At 36.9% G+C, this 19337-nt stretch overlaps 1 protein-coding gene across 8 annotated transcripts in view; it reads right to left on the reverse strand.

Annotated features, from left to right (window-relative positions):
• DMD (dystrophin) overlaps positions 1–19337 on the reverse strand; it is a 2057113-nt gene that overhangs the window by 683337 nt on the left and 1354439 nt on the right. For all 8 annotated transcript variants that reach the window (XM_041741334.1, XM_041741335.1, XM_041741332.1 and 5 more), the window contains one exon: positions 5901–6002. In XM_041741334.1, coding sequence (XP_041597268.1) covers positions 5901–6002 — 102 coding nt within the window. The remainder of the gene's footprint in view (positions 1–5900; positions 6003–19337) is intronic.

Below are 19337 nucleotides of genomic sequence, written 5' to 3' on the forward strand. Positions count from 1 at the left end.
TCTGCCTGTGTCTCTGCCTCTCCCTCTGTGTTTTTCATGAATAAATAAATAGAGTCTTTAAAAAAAATCCAGTGATAACACCGAGGAAGTAAAAGATGGCCCTTTTGATAATTGGCAACTAGCTAGGCGTGAGGGCCCTGATTGAACATAATGGACAGTCACAGAAAATAAACCACATACAGACAACGCCACCCCAGGGCCATGTTCCAACAATACAGAGTTGAGGCCATTCTGTTACCACAAAAAGGACTGGTATAAAGCATGGCTACTTTTTCAACAGTGACAGCTCTTCCCCGCTTCAACACCCTCATCTTGTAGATAAAAATTATTATTAAAGATACCCAATCAACACATTGATTCTGTTGACAGCATCTAATCCAAATGCCTTCCATTTCCCTAATCCCTCTCTAGAATCACCTAGCCAGCCTAACCCTGTAAGCTGCTCTTTCTAACCCCTTCTTACTGAGATGCCCCACAGTTTCCCTGGAGAGAGCTTTCCCTTGCTGCAGTAAGCTAAAAATCCTAACTTTTTTTTTTATTATAAGTATGTTTCTAGCAGTCTTTGGACAGACAGCTGTAATGGCATCATACAGGGATTCAAACAGCAGCATCCGGGATCCCTGGGTGGTGCAGCGGTTTGGCGCCTGCCTTTGGCCCAGGGCGCGATCCTGGAGACCCTGGATCGAGTCCCACGTCGGGCTCCCGGTGCATGGAGCCTGCTTCTCCCTCTGCCTATGTCTCTGCCTCTCTCTCTCTCTCTGTGTGACTATCATAAATAAAAACAAAAACAAAAAAAAACCAGCGGCATCCATTTTGCAAATAACTTGGAAGATAGTGAGCTCTAGAATTCTGGGATATACATATGAAGAGTGTGAGTGAACTTGTTTCATAAGATATAAAATACAGCAAAAGCAATATTTCTAAAAAGTGTGTTATTCTGTAAAATGAGATTTAAAATATGGAAATGCTGCTCCATTAAGAAATTAAATATAATTAGACATTTGCAATCTCATCCTCATTCCTAAATGTTCATAAGTTGCTCGAAAATCTATTAGAAATCTTATTTTCCCAATGGGAAAGTGGGGCTCTCCTTATTTTCAAGCGTATGTGATTAGCATTTATTCAGCCTTTACAGTCAAAGACTTTTCCTCAGTTGTAAAACTAACATGTTTTTTAAAAATGAAATTCTGCTTCTCATGTATTAAATTATAAAATCTCTCTAATATTGTTACTTTCTGTCTGTAATTCTTCTCCCAACTTTTTCTGTGACCACTGACATGGAAATTGTGTTCACCAAATGAGTCAAAATGGACCTATTCATTTTGAGGGGATAGACTTGACTGTTATCTCTCTATTGATTTCTGATGTTATAAAAAAAATTGTACCAGGTAAATGAGACCATATGCCTGAGAGAACATATATAAAAGCCAAATATTGTTATCAGTGTAATATTTCATTAGGCAACATTTTGACCAACAAGACACCACTCAACCTGCTATATGATCTAAAAATCTTCAGACGCACATCTGTTGAGTAATGTATTAAAAATTATCAGGCAAACAAATAAACCCTAAGGAAGTTCTTGGAAATGTTATGATGTTGATATTAGCAGTAGAACAAACTTGTTGGGAAAAACAAGCTTAATCTAGTTAATTAACAACAAAACAGCTGGGAAAATGAAACATCCCTGGTTGTGATTGACTTTAATTGAAAGTGACTAATGACGCTGTCATTCTGCAGCTTCTATTTGAGGAAATGATGCCTGGAAGATTATAATTGCCCTCTTGACCATTTGTCTATGGCAATTATTTTGTGTTAAAGGTTGGGGTGGAACACTTTGACCAAATACAGAAGGCCTCAAGCACCTTATGTTTTCTGTTACATTTAAAAGAATTCGAGAACATTAATAAAATATATCATTAAACTCATGGTACTCAGATTTTGTTTTTATAATCTAAAAGGGTAGCAAAGCAAATCAGTTGGTTTCATCTTATCCCTTCAGCAAGTAACCAAGACACTTAAAATTCCATTAATGCTCTTACTTTCGATATACGGAAGGTGATATAAGTATTCCAAAATACATACATATACTGAATATATTTTAACTGAAAGAGTGGCATTCTAGGTTGAGTTAAATGATGAGTGTCAATAGAAGAAAATGTCTTCTAACTGCTTTAGTTCAAAAGAGAGTTAAAAAAACACTTTAAAAACCAAGTAACTTTTTTTTTCGGTAGTTGTCGATATTGATGTCAGTGATGGCAGTTGTTATTGCGGCTTTTTTTTTTTTTTAAGGTTCTTTTTTTTTTTTAAATTAACTTTTATTGGTGTTCAGTTTACCAACATACAGAAAAACACCCAGTGCTCATCCCATCAAGTGTCCACCTCAGTGCCCGTCACCCATTCCCCTCCAACACCCGCCCTCCTCCCCTTCCACCACCCCTAGTTCATTTCCCCGAGTTAGGAGTCTTTATGTTCAAAGTGCAAAATTACTCTGTGGAAAATGGAGCATATTAAAACAAGATTCCATCAACAGCATTATCATAATATATTATTACCAAAGGGATAACTTAAGGAAAATGTTTAACAATTTATTTAATTTATCTGACCAACCTTCAACAATTTCTGGAGATGAAGAAACCATATACACATCAGATGAAATAAAACTGTGCGTGCGCATGTGTGTATGTGTGTATGTGTTGGGGGGAGAAAGAGGAGATATAAGGCAAAACAAGAGTGGTTGTTTCTTCAACCATATTATTCTACAAATTTTGCAGTAATTTTGCATCTGAGATCTAGTGCTATATTTATGTCATTAGTAGAATGTCTCCTAATAATATATTTGGCCTTTGATATTAAATTCTCAAAGAAAATAAGGAAGAAGTGGGTTAGTCACGATTGACAAAAAAGGAATCTAAAAATTTACTATCTTTGAAAATTAAAGAAATCCTAGAGAAGTTGATGAAGTGAAGGGAAAGGGGAGGGGATTCAACAGGGATGAGCCCAGCCCCCAAGCAGAACTCAGCTTGCGAGGTGAGCACAAGAGCTGGACAGACAGGCTGTATGATGCAGCATGTGGAGGTGCCAACAGACAGTTTCCTAAGAAACAGAATCATGTTCTGCTATATCCTCAATGAGACTGTCTATAGGCGGAGGGCACATTATTTTTTTTTTATTTTTTTTAAGATTTTACTTATTTATTCATGAGAGATAGATAGACGCAGAGACCTAGGCAGAGGGAGAAGCAGGCTCCATGCAAGGAGCCTGACACGGGACTTGATCCCAGATCCCGGGATCATGCCCTGAGCCAAAGGCAGACGCTCAACCACTGAGCCACCTAGGCATCCCCAGAGGACACATTATGATCTATCGAAATACTAGATCTTCTGTGTATATATATATATATATAGAGAGAGAGAGAGAGAGAAGAGTTTTCATTTTCTTTTTTAAGAATATCACTTTCTCCTTCATAACTTATCATTTCCAATAAATCTTCCCCCCAAAACAGAACCAAACTTTGTTCATGAAAATGAACCACAGGCTACTCAGACCCCTTTTCCTTCCATTAAGGACTGAGAAACCTGTAAGTTCAGGAGAAAAGACATTAGGAATCACACAATTTTTAAACCTGGATATAGAAAATGAAAATTGAAAGGGACTTTATTTATGTATTCTCAGAGCAATGGATCACCCTTCAGAAAAATCATCCCTTAACCTTTAAACTGAAGTTTTTTGATCCACACCTGTTGCCTTGTTGTACTGGGTTCCATGTTCTGAACCAAGAAGTGGTTTCTGAACCTCTAGCATTTCAGGCTACCCTAAACCCCAGCTCATTTTGAAGTGTTTCCAAGGTCATGGTCCATATCAAAAGTTGCCTATAAATCAACTGTTTCTCCACATCCCCAGGCTCCCAAGTCAATCTTGCCTTTCTGCCTCTATCAACTTGATATTTTGATTCTTCTCCAAACCTAAGGGATAAATGGCAGAATGGGAATGAGTTTTCACTTAAGTTCTATTTCTCCGAAATGAGCTGACTTAAAAGGAAATGCGGAAGGAGAGAGACCAGAAGGAAAGAGAGTGCTCACTCTACAAATTGGTTTTAAGGAATGCAGATGAGAAGGAAAGTCAGGGCCTCCTTGCTCTTCCTTTTATTTCTGAAAGCTAATTCCCCTTTATATCACTAATGTGAAGGCAGAAGGTACATAATGCTCACTCAGATGGGTCTGATCTCCAAGTGGCCCAGGAGTTGAAGCTTGAGTGGGAGGTGTGATAAGTTAGTATCAACAGCTTGCATTGTTTACATACAATGAAGACAAAAATTTTCTCATCGATTTTCAATTACGAATTTTCCCTCTGTTGTTTTTTTTTAACAAAGGAACAGAAGTGAAAGACAATTTCAATGCATATCTGTAATCTGTAACAATTGTGTCAAACCCTACATAAAGTCTTTGAGAAGCAAACAAGCATAGATGGAGTAGACCTATAGAATGGTCCACTTGTTTCATTGCTGGCTACCAGAGTTACTCTGTTAAGCACGAAAAGAGTCTGCCTAGGGACTGGTTTTCTTCAGAACATTAGCAGAAACCTTGAAATTTGCTGCTTTCAGGACCTTCTCTAGCTCTCTAATCTAAATACTGAACACAGTGATGCTCCATGAAAATGATCATACCAGGCTTGGAACTGGATGTAAGTTATCATCATCGTCGTCATCATCATTAACATCTTGGATATTAAGGATGGTGATAAGTATTCCTGAATTAACTTCTATCAGTATCTACATACAAATCTATGACTTTTAGCATCCGGTGTTTGGACATTACGCTTAGACTAAAACTTTAAATTTACCTAAGGAAAGGCCCCTTGTAAACCATAAGAAAAACAAACAATTTTCTAGAAATGAAGCTTGGGCCAAGCACAAGCAGTGACCTTAGAGACAAAGTCTAAGTCATGGTAATGTTGTTTGCAAGGACAAACTAGTTCTGTATAATGAGGTTATTGACCTGCACTGTTTTGGAGCATTTTTAAACATGAGGGCGAGGCTCACTAAATCTCAGCCTGCAATGTTAGCTAGAGAAACCAGGACTGATCAATAAACAGCCACCATTCCAGGCTCTCGGGAACCTCTATCATAATGGGACCCATTATAATTTTGGTCAGGTAGAGAAAATAAGGTAACCCATACCTAACATCTATTTATCACTGGACTCTCATTTGCAAATGGAAGCCATTGATTAGTTATTTTTCGAAAACCAAGCTGGCTTTCTCTTTCTCTCCTCATGTAATAGCCTGTGAATAAACGTGTCCCAGACTTCAAAATGTACGTGAGGAAAGGAAAGAAGGAGAAAGCTTTCTCCCAGGCCAGCTTTTTACCAAAGAGAGAAGCAATTACATGACATTTCGCTAAAAATTCTTGACCTAATAAAGTACTAAAGCCCGAATGCCGATTTTCCTCTTTCATAAGGAAAGAGTGTCACAGAGAAAAGAAAGGTCACGGACCATATTGTGATTCTTTACAGCTGTTGGAGACAGACAGTATGATGCAGTAGCTTGATTTGAATTAAGCCAAACAATATGAAAAGCATCAAGGCTGGCAAGCAAAGCAATAAAGCCTCAAAGAATTTAATCTACCTTGAAGGTGGGACTACTTTCTGTATTGATGGCAGCACACCAGGACAGAATTGAGTCCTTTAATGCAATGACTCGTTAATAGCCTTAAGATCACAATATATAAATAGGATATGTTGATCAAAAAGACAGCTCAGCCTCTGCTATTGCGGTATGGACAATATTTCTTTACAAGTTATTTCATTGATTATAAATAGACCACGTCAATGGCAAATGTACAACAGGGGAAGCATAACCCATTATGAGGTAATGGATATTGCTAGAGGTTGCTTCATTACCTTCGCTGGCTGAGTGGCTGGTTTTTCCTTGTACAAATGCTGCCCTTTAGACAAAATCCCTTCCACATCCGGCTGTTTAGCTTGAACTGCTACTTCAATTTCCTGGGGAAAAGAACACATACAGTGCAGATTAACTTCACAGTTAGCAATAAAATTACTAAATTTAAATATACCCTTGGAGACTCCACATGTATTGTGGATCAATTTCTGCATGGTACATCAGGGCACAAAAAAAGTACTTTTAGTGCAGAGAAAAGAAATAGAGGCCATTGCGGAACATACTAAAGTTTAAAATATTTATCCCAGATCTCCTTGAATTCTGTCCTAATACTATTAAATAGAAACACAGACACTAACTTTGTTTTAAAAAAAAACCTCAAATGCAATAATGAGAAATAGGATTTATGAATATGATTAATATGGATAAATGCTATTGTTTAGCTTCAATAATCTCAATAATACTAATGTTCATTTTACTTTACAAACTTCTTATTTTAACAGGATTCTTCTGGGCTTTGGATCCAAAATTTCACTTCGAAATAAAACCCAATAATTCTTCTCACATCATTGTCAAGATTAAGTTTCTTTCCAAAGAGTAAACACTTCAAGCATCATATCAGGGCTTATTAATTATTAAGCAGTCAAATTGAAAAGGTCTTTTGAGGAATGATTTAACTATTTTTTTAAAAATGTTTGTTTTTCCTTAGTCTAGAGAAGACTGAAGAATGACCAAACAAACAAAAACCTCTTTAGATATGAACATAAAGTGTTTTTGTTATTGGCTGCTGTCTAGCTCACTTGAACACAAAACAAAAGAAATGTGCATAAATTGAAGCTGAAGGAAGTGAAGTTAAATATTACAGAAGACTTTTTGGATGGAACACTTGTTAAACACTAGGATGGAATATTGATTAATCAATGTCAGGTGTCAGTTAGGACCTGGGCAATCTTTCCCAGATAGCAACTCCTGATTAACCCATATCTTCCTTCCCCCCTCTCCTACCCTGCAGCCTCCCAGCACTGCTGTGCGTGCGTGTCTTCATGCCATTGCTTCTTTTATATACTCCGTTTGTATCTTTCTCTCTCAGCTCATCAGAGCGGGGAGTACTCTGAACCCAAATTACTATCATGTATGGGGCTCAGTAGGGTGTCTTGCAGTTTACACGTGTTCAGCACACACTCCTGAGAGGGATTTATTTCTTTAGTTCTCATTATAATAAACACCAGTGGAAGGCAGGCACTTGAGTTAAAAGTGTCCATAACATTAAGACTCGCCGTGTGCCTCCATTGCTATGTGAACAACACATATGCGCACACACCACCTTTAAGGACAATTATGGAGGAAACAAGACCTAAAGTTATAAGAGCTTTCTGAGTTATTAAAGGTTATTTAAAAAAAAAATCCTGCGAACTTGTAATGAGTTCAAATTCAGCATGCACTTTGTGAGAATTGGGTATTTCTCCCTTTAAAACTGTTTATAAGTGCACCTGGTATAAAATCTACACCTTCAGAAAATGATCCCAAATAGTAATTCTACCAATGTTTCAGATATGCAGACAAATGATGAACGCTAACATCTTTCTCTCCCTGCCCCTCTTCTGCAATCCCAAATAAATAGTTCCAAAGATTGCACAGCATTGATGCTACTATTCAGAAGGCTCTGGCAGATAGAGTTAGGAGACTGCATTTTATATCACATTTATTTATTTCCCTTAGGAAATAAACACATTTTAATTCATGAAATTTTCATTGGCAAATGAACACGAACAGCAGCAAGGCTGACATTAGGGCAGCCCAGATATTACTTAGAACCGAATATGAAGCAGGTGCTTGCTAGATGAACTGAGGAAAAGTTGGCATGCCTTGTGAAATGTCCCTGTTTTGCACCTGCAGAAAGTAGGATATTCCCTCTTCAGGTCATCAAGTTAGCCCCAGCTTTAGTCCTCTGATGAATGAGCACTGCAAAGTCACATCATTTCCCTTTATAGAAATGTTTCCTATTAGCATGTCCTTCTATCACAACTAATGTCATCTCTTTGTCCTTCAATGAAATAATGAAGAGTTTAAGTACCTAGATGAGATTTACTCTTAGTCCTACTGAAATAGAGCAATGGTGAAAGAATCATGTTCAGCTCTAAATTCTTTGTTTGTTATTTCTTGGCAATTTTTCGGAGAACCCGATCTTTAGTTACATGTACCTTTGATAAATCACTGCAGAAAGGCCATTCTTGAAAATAAAATTCTACAATTTACCCCAATACATTGATTTGTGGTGTGAATTTATGAGTTAAAAGGTACGTCAGTTTTTCCGGGTCACATATTACTGCTTAAAGGGTCAAGTGGAGTAAATCTAATTTAATTCACTTAAAATACTCTTTGGTGTATTTTTCTTTAGTGTGAGAAAAATACACTATAAGAAGCTGATAAGCATCCTGAGAAAATGGAAGTATAAGTGAATTAAATTAAAAAGGGATGTGCTATCTCTCCATGTAATGAAAGCTTGACACAGAGACACTGAAAAGCACAGCAGAGCCAACAACCCCAGCTGAAGCACAGGACTACGCAAAAGTAAAAAACACAGTCCTTAGCTGTGCTGAAAATGTCAAGACACTGCTATAATGATATTAACTGCTGTAATGATATTTACAAACCAGAGTTGCTAACAGATTCCTATGTGTCAAACACTGTGGGCTCCATACATTTTTTTTTCTCTCATACTTAACACTCCTAAAAAAAGGGTCTTGTCTAATTTTACAGATGCTGAAACTGAGGGACATTGAGTCAGTTGTCCAAGACCAAAGAGTTTGTAAGTGGCAGAGTTGAGATGATAACCAGAATGTGTGCCACTAAATGTCCACTATATCCTTCCTTTTGCTGTATAGACCATGTATGTACATGCTCTAAAACTGGCAGTCATATCCCTTCATACCATATTATTGTTTCCTTTTCCTCTTAACTCCAGTTTATTCTGTAATATCCTCCTAGGGTGTAAGGGAGAGAGAATCTGGTCTCCTCCCAGAGAAAAGAGATAAATTCTGACATAGCCTTTAAAATGCACCAAGGGTGTCTCTTTGTGGATTTCTGATTGCCAAACTGATGATATCCAGGTCAGAGAATTGGTTTGAGTAAACCTTTTATCTCACAAAGGGCCTCACATCTTTATGTGATTTAAGATAAGGTAAAGGAGGTCACCACTAAAATGGAAATATGGCTAATTATAGTGGCCAGTTTTTGCGAGTAGAAAGTGTTCGATTTTGAAGAATGTTCAGACAAGAAAGTCTTCATAGAATTTCCACCGAACACCACCACCACCACCACCACCAACGACAATAACAACAACAACAAAAACCCTCCAAAACTACATTTCTAATAATAGCACTTTTCCATTTAGTTTTTTTCCCCTGCCTTATTTTTAATGTATTCTCTACAGTGTAAGACTGTTCACCACGAGTCAAGACCCTTATGATGTGACTAGTGTTTTTATTGCCCTCATTTCAGAGAATCACATTTCCCTCATTTCAGTGAACCACAGTTCACTATGGTCTCAGGCATAATTTCAAGAAAACAATTTGTAGTAATTAGAGAAAAGGGAGTCATCTTCCATTAATAACCACTAGGAAAATATCATGGTATATTTTAAAATCCAGCCCTCCTAGGTTTCCCAAATGGAGTGACATTCTAAGCACCTTCAGGCTTAGTTATTTCTTATGAAACACTATTACTCTTATTGGGGAGTTGTTGGTCTGATGAGCTACAGATCAAAGGTTAGTGAAGAAAAAAGACTCAACAACACCTGTGAGGGGAAAACAGCAATTCTGATGCAAATTAATGCACACTTACATTTGCCAAAACTTGATATAGTCAGTATTACATTTCTATTTTCATATTAAGCTGATTATATGCATTTGTTTTTTTTTAGCTAGAAATTTGCCCCTAAGGAAAATATAAGAGATACATTTTACCTTTTTTTATTTTTAATGTTTTTGTATTTTTAAAATTTTTAATTGTGTCTCTATCATTTTACCTATTGCTAACCTTAGGATACATGAATATATATGTATATATATATGAATATGTGCATGCTATATTATCACCATAGGAGGAGAATATAGACAGTCTCTTACATATGTTCCAACATTCATTCATTCTCTGTTCATTCGACAAACATGGAGTGAGTTTCAGAGTCTTGGCTGGGAACTATGAATACTACAGGGAATAACAGCATATGCAGCAAACAGCATAAGGCCACTGGGCATCATCTTCTAAACCAGGACCATCAACCTAAGAGACTGTTCTACACTGCAGTGTAGGGAGGGGCAAGGTTGTCCTGTCCTGGCCCTTCTCAGAACCAGTTCTCTGCTGACCTCAAGTTTTCTTTGATCCTCGTGGCCAGAGCATCTTGTGTGGAACAGGGAGGCTCCTTGGGCTTCCAGCAGAACCAGAGCCACATCCTCCCCGTGTGTGCTATGCCATACCTGTCACATGGGCAGAGAGCCTCCGGATGCTTTGCTCCCAGGGTGATGCAAAAGCCTCTCATTTCAGTCCTGAGACTGAGCTCCAGAACTTCTTTTAGCGGCTCATAGTGTTATTTTTCTACTCTCATCATGAAACAAACATTATTTTATAATAAATGTATATTTTCCATCAAAAAAAAAAAAAACCTCGTGAAGGATAAAGACAAATGATCACATATTCAGCTTAGAAGGCAACATGTAGAGCAGCCAGCAAAGTGCAATGCATGGTGGGGCACAGCAGCAGAACTGACAAGTTCTGTGTTCGAGGGAAAACAGGAAGGTAGGAGCTGGCCTCACAGTTGGAGAAAGGCCTGAGCAGAGGCTTGGAACAGAGAGAGCTCATGCACTTGGTTGACAAAAGGAAGTGATGATATAAAGCACTGCAAGAGGCAATCTGGGATCTGCAAAGACAGAAACCGGAGACAATGTGGTGATCCCATGCATGGCAATGGGAAGAAATGGTATAGGAATAGAAGGCAAGAGCCGGAGGAAGAAAGGATCTCTTATACAACCCTCAAAACCTTAGTGGAGAACCCACAAAAGGGCTTTAAATAAGGGAATCATACTTGTCATTTGAATTGATGCCCTAAAAATGAACATATATGAATATATGAATAGACAGAGAAAAGATCTACTACTAATACATGGTTTTTCATTCAGATAAGCTGGTGTGAATGAGATATGTAAGCTGCTCCTGAAAAAAAGAAATTCAGGATAAAAATTACAACTTTTTTCTTAGCAAACTTAAGTGATTGTTACCTTAGTTTTCTAGTTTATAAAGAGTATTTCCTGCCACTTGGCTAATTTGTCAATCCCCACAATCAACCATTTTTCCATGAACGCTAAGATATCATGGATTCTAAGAACCATTATTATTTTATGAACTGTTAGGAAGGTTAAAAAATCAGACTTTGTAGACACTATTATGAGATCTATCTCAATTTTAGAGAAGTTGAAATGTAAAAAAGTGCATTTTTGGAATCATGGAAATTCTAAGATGTTGGTGAATACTACAATTGGTTTCTGACTTCATGATTATTCACTGGCTCTATAAACATGGATACTCTGTGAATGAATACATTTTCTTCCCCATTAACTTTGATCTTTATCATGTGCCTTACTTTGATCAATGAACTGTGAGCAGAAGAAACTATATGACAGTTGTGAGCTGGGTCTTTAAAGACAATTCAAGATTAGATAGTACTACCAGTTCCTATCTTCTACCATGAGAGAATATGTACCATACAGGAGTTGCTCTTTTGGCCTGGGTTCTGTAATAAGAAGACATTTGAAGCAGGTCCACAGTTTAGAATAAGAAAACCTGAACATGATCCACAGTGTGGAGTAAAGATGCAGCTGATCTACAGACACATGAGTAATAAATGTTTGTTTTAGAAGTCACTGAGATTTGGGGATATTTGTTACTGCAGCAAGAGCTAACAGTTACAATATTATAAAGAAACAGCCAAAGAAACAAAAAATATATGGGTTCAAGGGATGAAAAACCAAAGTAAGCCTTTAAAAGAAATGTACCCTGGTCACATATTTTGGCTGCACCATCTCTCATTCCCCATATAAACTGTTTGCTAAAAAGGGTAGCAAGAAACAAAAAATGAAATGGAATCAATATTGTGTTAGAGCCTGACTTCTCTGGCCTAGATTGTCAGGCAAACTCTGACAAATGAAGGCTGATGGATGGAAAAACACAACATTGTGCAGTTGCGTTTCTTTCTCTTTCCCCTCATACTGGGTGACTGTTCTTTTATTTATCTACAATTAGGTTTGCGAGACCACGGCAACGCAGCTCTCCTTCACTGTAACTGCATGCTGTCAAGTACGTGCCAAGCTGATTGACAAAGAATGACAGGTTCTCTCTTTCCATTCTGAGCTAATCAAGGGCAGCCCACCAAAAGGAGGCTTTTTTCTGATTTAGAGATTTATGGATTTCAAAAATAATCTGTCCAAATATACAAAGTATAATACAATATTGATTTTTTAAAGTGGTGAGTGTTATGAAACCAAGAAGATATAATCTACCAAGGTACATACTTGGAATGTTCAAGGCCAATAAAAGAGTGGACATTGGTGTGACCATCAAGCAATGAGACTGCTACTCAGAAGCCACATTTAGAAGCCCTCCACTCTTGAAGAAGGGGTTTCGGAGTCTTTTTGGCAGAATTAGTCTGACAAATAAGATCTTACCAACAAATCCCCATTGTATTAATTCATTCATTAAATATTGACTAAATATAAGAACACCTATCATGTGATAAATAGTTTAAGTAATGGATATTTAACAGTGAATAAAACAGACAAATTTTTCCTGTTTGCACAAAGCTTGCATTCTAGGGCAGATGACGGACAACAAAATATAAATTACGGCATCTCAGAGGGTGAAAAGTGCTAAAGAGGAAAAAAAAAACAAATCATCAGGTGGAGATAGATGTATGTGTGGGGTAAAGAAGGATGGGGGGGCACACGGGAGAAGTTGTGGAGGGAAAAGCTTCATGAGGAGGTGGTATTTGAATAAAGATGAGTGGGAAGTGAAAAAATGAATTGAGTAGCTATCTCAAGGAAGAACAATCCACGCAGAGGAAACCACAAGTGCAAAGACCCTGGGGCAGCAGTATGTTTGGCATACTCAGTTAAAAAAAAAACGAGGAAGCCAGCGTGAGTGGAGCCCAGTGAGCAAAGGGAGAGTAGCAGGAAGCAAGCCAGAGACGGTTAGGCACTGCAGGGCAACTGTGTGAGGCCCTTGACCATTACTCTGTGTGAGATTAAGAACCATAGGAGGATTCCAGCACAGGAGTGATGGGATTGGGCTTATTTTTTAATAGATGATTCTGGCTGCTGTGTGAAGATTAAACCAGAGGGATGTAGAGAAGAGGCAGTAGTTATAAGCAAATTCCCAAGAGAGTTTGTTAAAACACTGGAAGGAAGAAAGTACTTGTTTGTGGAAACATGATACACTTATTCTGAAACTCTTTATACACAGAGCTTTTGATTGAGGACTAAATCTCCTTAAAGATTTAGTTAAAGCAATACTCTAACCAGAATTGTTTGTTGCAGGTGGATCTCCCCCAGGTTTTACTATGTTCCCAAGTCCTTAGTGGTAAAGACTGTGGGTTCTTGAGCCCAACTATGTACATTCTGATTCGGGCATGACTGGTGATTTTCAACAGACATCAGACGGCTCATAGATCCTAAAATATATCCTAAAGTCTTTGCTATCTGATTTTTTTTTTTTTGCTATCTGATCATTTACAGAAAAAGTTAGCCAACCACCGATCTAGAGAAATGGCTGGGTTCGGGATTTGTGGCTCTTAGGAAACGTCCAGGTGCACAGAAATATTATACAGGCAGTTATTTTTAAAGATAAAACAGGAGAAACTTATTTTGCCTTTTATCTCCTCATAGAGACTCATAGAGACAGTCAATCAATTGAAAGTTATACCTTGGAGCAGGGCTCAACAAACATTTTCTATAAGGGGCCAGACAGGGGATCCCTGGGTGGCGCAGCGGTTTGGCGCCTGCCTTTGGCCCAGGGCGCGATCCTGGAGACCCGGGATCGAATCCCACATCGGGCTCCCGGTGCATGGAGCCTGCTTCTCCCTCCGCCTGTGTCTCTGCCTCTCTCTCTCTCTCTGTGACTATCATGAATAAAAAAAAAAAAAAAATAAGGGGCCAGACAGTAAATACTTAGGTTTCATAGGCCATATGGTTCCTGTCGCACCTGACTTCTGCCTGTGTGGCGTGAAAGCAAACGTCGATAATGTAAACAAATGAGCATGACTGTGTTCCAATAACACTTGCTGTACAAAACCAGGTGGTAGATTGGATTTGTCCCTTGCACTCCTCTTTCAGGGTATTACAGTGTTGTTGGAAGTAATCAGATGAGCGATGAGACATCTGGGTTTTAGACTTAGTGACTCATGAGTTGGGGCAAGCCACTTAAATTCTCTGAGTTTTAGTATTTTAGTATCTGATGATTATAGATAGTATTGCCCCTCTGCATGGTAAGTTGACCTCTGAAGAACTTTTTGCTGTTTTCTACATTGAAACCTGGCAAAGTTGGAATGTCAACTATGTTCGTAGGCAACATCGCTACTGCTAAACAAACAAACAAACAAACAAACAAACAAACAAAAAACCCTGATGGGTAAATTCCACGTGGCTTGGGAGTTCTACTTATAAACTGCAAATGTTTAAAGGAAAACCACAGTTTGGGGGATCCCCTACGTGTAGTAACTTTCAAAATTGTGCACGTATCTTGCATGGATCTTGGAAACTCTACCTATGTCATAAGACACTGGCTTCTGGGTCACATTAGGCTTCTGGCCAGGGTTGACCCAAAGCCTCTATGTGAGTCTCCTTCCTTTGCACCTGATCTGTTATCTGGGAGTAGACAGGTGCTGGGGGCAAAAAAAAAAAAAAAAAAAAAAAAAGGCTCTCTGATAGCTCTGTGAATGCTGCACAAACTGCTGTGAATTCTAATCCCACTAAAGACAGATGTCTGATCCTGCCTTCTGGGGAAGCTGTGTTTCTGTTCCTGGTCCTGGTCCCTTCGAAGTGAATTTGAAGCTGAATGTGGTTAATGGGAGCCTCATTCATTTGCACCTAAGAAAACTCGCTGATGGGCTTTATAATAATCATGTCTAGGACCCACATTTTCTTTCCACAAATTAATTGCTTTAAAATTGGGACACATTTTATAAATGATGGTGTGTCACAGTATAACTGACAAGCACCTCTTTCTTAGTGACAGATAAAATAATGATGCATATTCTAATCAATGGTGTCTTCACTGCAATGAAATATGGTATGTGACCAGGATATTTAGAGTAGGTCAGGATCAAATGATTTAGTATATGCAAAGATAATACTAACTGCTACCATTTATTGAGAATTTACTAAGTACAAACTCTCTGCTATGCACTTAACATAAATCATCCTAGCTAATCTCACTCAAGCTCTACTGCAGAGCCTTTCACCACACATAACTGACTTTTTTTTTCAGATTAAAAAACTAGAGTCACAAGAGGTGAGGAAACTTGCCCAAGGCACAAGATAACTGATGGTAAATATAAGATTTGAACCCTGATCCTTCCGAGGCATACCCTGCATGCTTAATGACTATATATTCCATGAATTTAAGTATAATTTATATATACAGTTAGATTTTCTTTGATAAGTCACAGTGTTTAGAACCAGATCAAAGTATTTTTGATTAACACATACTTTTAAATTAGGGTTTTTTCAACCTCAGCGCTACTGACATTTTTGCAGGAACAATGATTTGTTGTCAGGAGCTGGTCTTTTACTGTAGGATGTTGTGCAGCATCCCTGGTCCTGATTCACAAGATGCCAGTGGACTTCCTGCTCCCCCAGGTGTGGGAACTGACAAATTCCCCTGGAGAATAAAATCAACCTTGGCTGAGAACCACTGAATTACTGAATATATAAATGAGCAAATGAAAGAATGTCTACTCATGGTCTTCATTTCCAGGGTACATGAAAGAGGATGATTTAATATTAGTATCCTTCCTCTCCTTTTACTTGTATGTAACCTTGTTTGTAATGCTATCTTTCACCTATTTTTTTAGATGCACTACTATGCCCACAATGACTTAAATCTCATTTGCATGTGGTTCTGATGAACTGTAACTAAAACCGTAGGTTTCAGTTTGTGGCTGAATTATTCCTAAAAACACTGCTCTAAATACCCAAATGGATCCAGGAACACAGTGTATTGTAGGGAAGAGAGAGGCTGATAGAGAAGGAGGTAGTTTTGCTATGTCGGAATTACCTTTTACTTGCACTGCACATTTGCCTTGGCCAGTAATATCTGCCTTCCTTTAAACTGATACAGCACAATGCTGAATTATTATCCATGTGGCAATTGGGCATAGTTCTTGAAGTCTTGATAGAGAGTATTTTTTTAATGTAAGTATTACTAAACACTAGAAGTTTCTTTCTTAAAATATACAACAACAGTTAGGGTAATTTTCAATAAAAGCAAAGAGCAATTTAGTACGCCTGAAACTAACATAATATTGTATTTAAACCTACACTTCAATAAAAAAATTAAAAAGAAAAAGGCAATTCAACCCGACTTCATGATTGACACACTTCAAATAAAACTAAAGGTGCTTTGTTTTTTACTACTAAGTGCTATACTAGAATTATAGTTATTATCTAAAACAACTCTTTCTAAATTCTTCCATAAACTTGAGCAATCATCAAATGGATAATGTGATTAAACTTGTGTTTAAAAAAATAGCAACGACCACAAAAATATCTGAAGTTTCTCTTCTGAATAGCCTTTCCTTAAACATGTATGAAAAATGAAACAAACATGAGGGTTTCTGAAATCAGGGAAAAGAATGCATGATGGAATAAAACCCCTTCTTTGGTTCATATAACATGTCAATCTTCATCTTGAATCCCAAGTTTACATTCAGCCTACCAAACTTAACTTTTGTATTCTTGTAACTCTCTATTATTTCTACCACTCCAGCTAAGTGAACATTTTCATTGGTGTCCTGTAAAGTCAATAATAAGGTTTTGGATTAAGAATTATGGACCTGTATTTCAGATGCATATAACTATTAGAACCCAGAATATACAGAGAACTCATATTAATCTGTAAGAGAAAACAAATCAATCCAATTAAAAACTGGGCAAAGTATTTGAAGAGTCAACTCATAGAAGGAAAAATCTGAATGGCCAACAAACTTGAAAAGTTGTTTAACCAAGGATATGTAAATTAAGACTAAATTCATGTCATTTCCTGCTGCTGGTGGAAAGTAATTTACAATATATAATAAAGATGTGAATACTCTAGTGAGTCAGCATTTCTACTAGGTATTGTCACATGGGTTTATGAGAAGACCTACAAAGAATGTTCTTTTAGCTTTGTTTACATTAGTGAAAAACTAGAAACGACCTAATGATCATTCATTTCTAACCTTATAACTCTATTGATTGTTTTGTTTCTATTCAAATCAGAAATACTTTAACATATTTCTCTTTTTCTCTAAAGCTACTTTAAATCATTGTTCTTATTTTGTAGGGTGTCCAAAATTCTATTTAACTAAGTCATAAGCAAAGTTAATGCTTCTATTCATAACTGACCCACTGAAGATATTAAAGATAATAAAGATAACACTGTCTCTAATAAATCTGACTTCATCTATAATGGCAAAGACCATATAATATCTCAGATATCATCTGCTTAGTCTTGAGTAAAGCACAGGAGTGTGTATAATTTTGTATTTTTGTTATCTCTCCAATTATGTAAATCGCTAATACTTATTACTAGGCTAATATGAGAAGATATATTGCAATAAATGCTACCACGAATTATTAATTTTGTGTTCCTTATCACGTACTTCATCAGATAATTTAAAAGACAGAGAGGCCTATCTATCCATATTTTCTCTAAGTGCTATTCACAAAAGTTCTCTCAAATGAATCTTAAAAATTAAAAGTATGCACACTTGGTTTTGTAATTTCATGGGTCAATAAGTAGAATTCTAGTTGTATCCTACACATTCTAGTGAGTGCTTCCATATTTTGCCTTTTGAATGCTTAATAGTTATTAATTTCAAGAAAATCAATCTCATTTTAATAACTAGCATGCCACATAATCAGTCATTATAAATGCAGTTTGCGTTTTTAACCTTAAAATCAAAACTGTTATTAAAGCACTATGAGTTAAATAATTATGGGTGCTTTTATTAACTATATACTATGTGCCTTCTTCTGATCAGTAATTGCTGAATATTCATTATATCCAGAGGAGCAATGAAGTGTTCAGAAGTTGGAAGCTATGGCTTCAGAAGTACTGGATGTTAAAACTCTAAATTTTTAATATATTGATTTGTATATTGAAATTACACAGCAAATTAAATGCATTTATACTATTTGATAATTTAAGTAGTTAATTTACAATGAAGGTGTTTCTTTTTCAAAATATATATCAGATACAGATTGAAGTATTTGATATCTTCCATAATATGTATAATTCCGTATGTAATAACTATATTTTCCAACATGTGAATGAATGATCCCAGACACACTACCGCTTGCAAGGGAGAGCCACGAAGAACGAGAGAAAGGTATGAATGACGGGGACAACAGGAGACAAGTGGCAGTTTGGAAGTATTTGGAATACAAAGGTGATTTCTAAGTCAAGTACAACTGACTAAAAGTAGTAACCACCTAGTTTTTCCTGTTAGATGATAGGAGGACTTATCCAACATAGAATTGTATTTTTAAATTAGATTCATAACACACTCTTATTTTCATGAGAGGGAAATTAATATATGTGAAATCTCAAGGTAAAGAACTGTATATTTAAGAAAAAAATATCACTAAGCAAACCTAGTGCACCAAATGGACTTACATCTTCAATGGGAATAATCATGTGACCTGTGATGTATTTCCTCACTAATGCCATCTAAGTTTAATTCTGAATTAGAATATTTCAAGTGTTCCTTAAAACTGTACCTTGAGAATACTACTGAGTTTCATTAGAAATATTCGTCTCTAAATTAATTTGCACCAATCATTTCGGTAATTTTTTTAACTCTCAAACATGAGTAGAAGCATGCATTAGTATAAGTTTATGAGATGGCAATTGAATAGTAAAATAGTTTTACTTAAAATAGGTATTCTGAAAGTGTTATTTTTAGTGTTAAATTATTTTTCTACATATTTGTCTTTTCTTCTCCTTTTAAAATAAAATCAAAAAGATTATGGCTATAGGTTCTCATTTTTATTTTTTCCCACAGCACCCGATACAATGTTCTGTTAAAACTATATCCATATCCTCCCTCTACAAAAAAGGGTATTGAATAGCTTTATATTGCTATAACTTCTTGGCAGTCATGCTTACCCATAATGATAATCACATTTGCT

This window comes from Vulpes lagopus, chromosome X (assembly GCF_018345385.1).
Source record: "Vulpes lagopus strain Blue_001 chromosome X, ASM1834538v1, whole genome shotgun sequence".
In the NCBI taxonomy this organism is placed as follows: Eukaryota; Metazoa; Chordata; class Mammalia; order Carnivora; family Canidae; genus Vulpes; species Vulpes lagopus.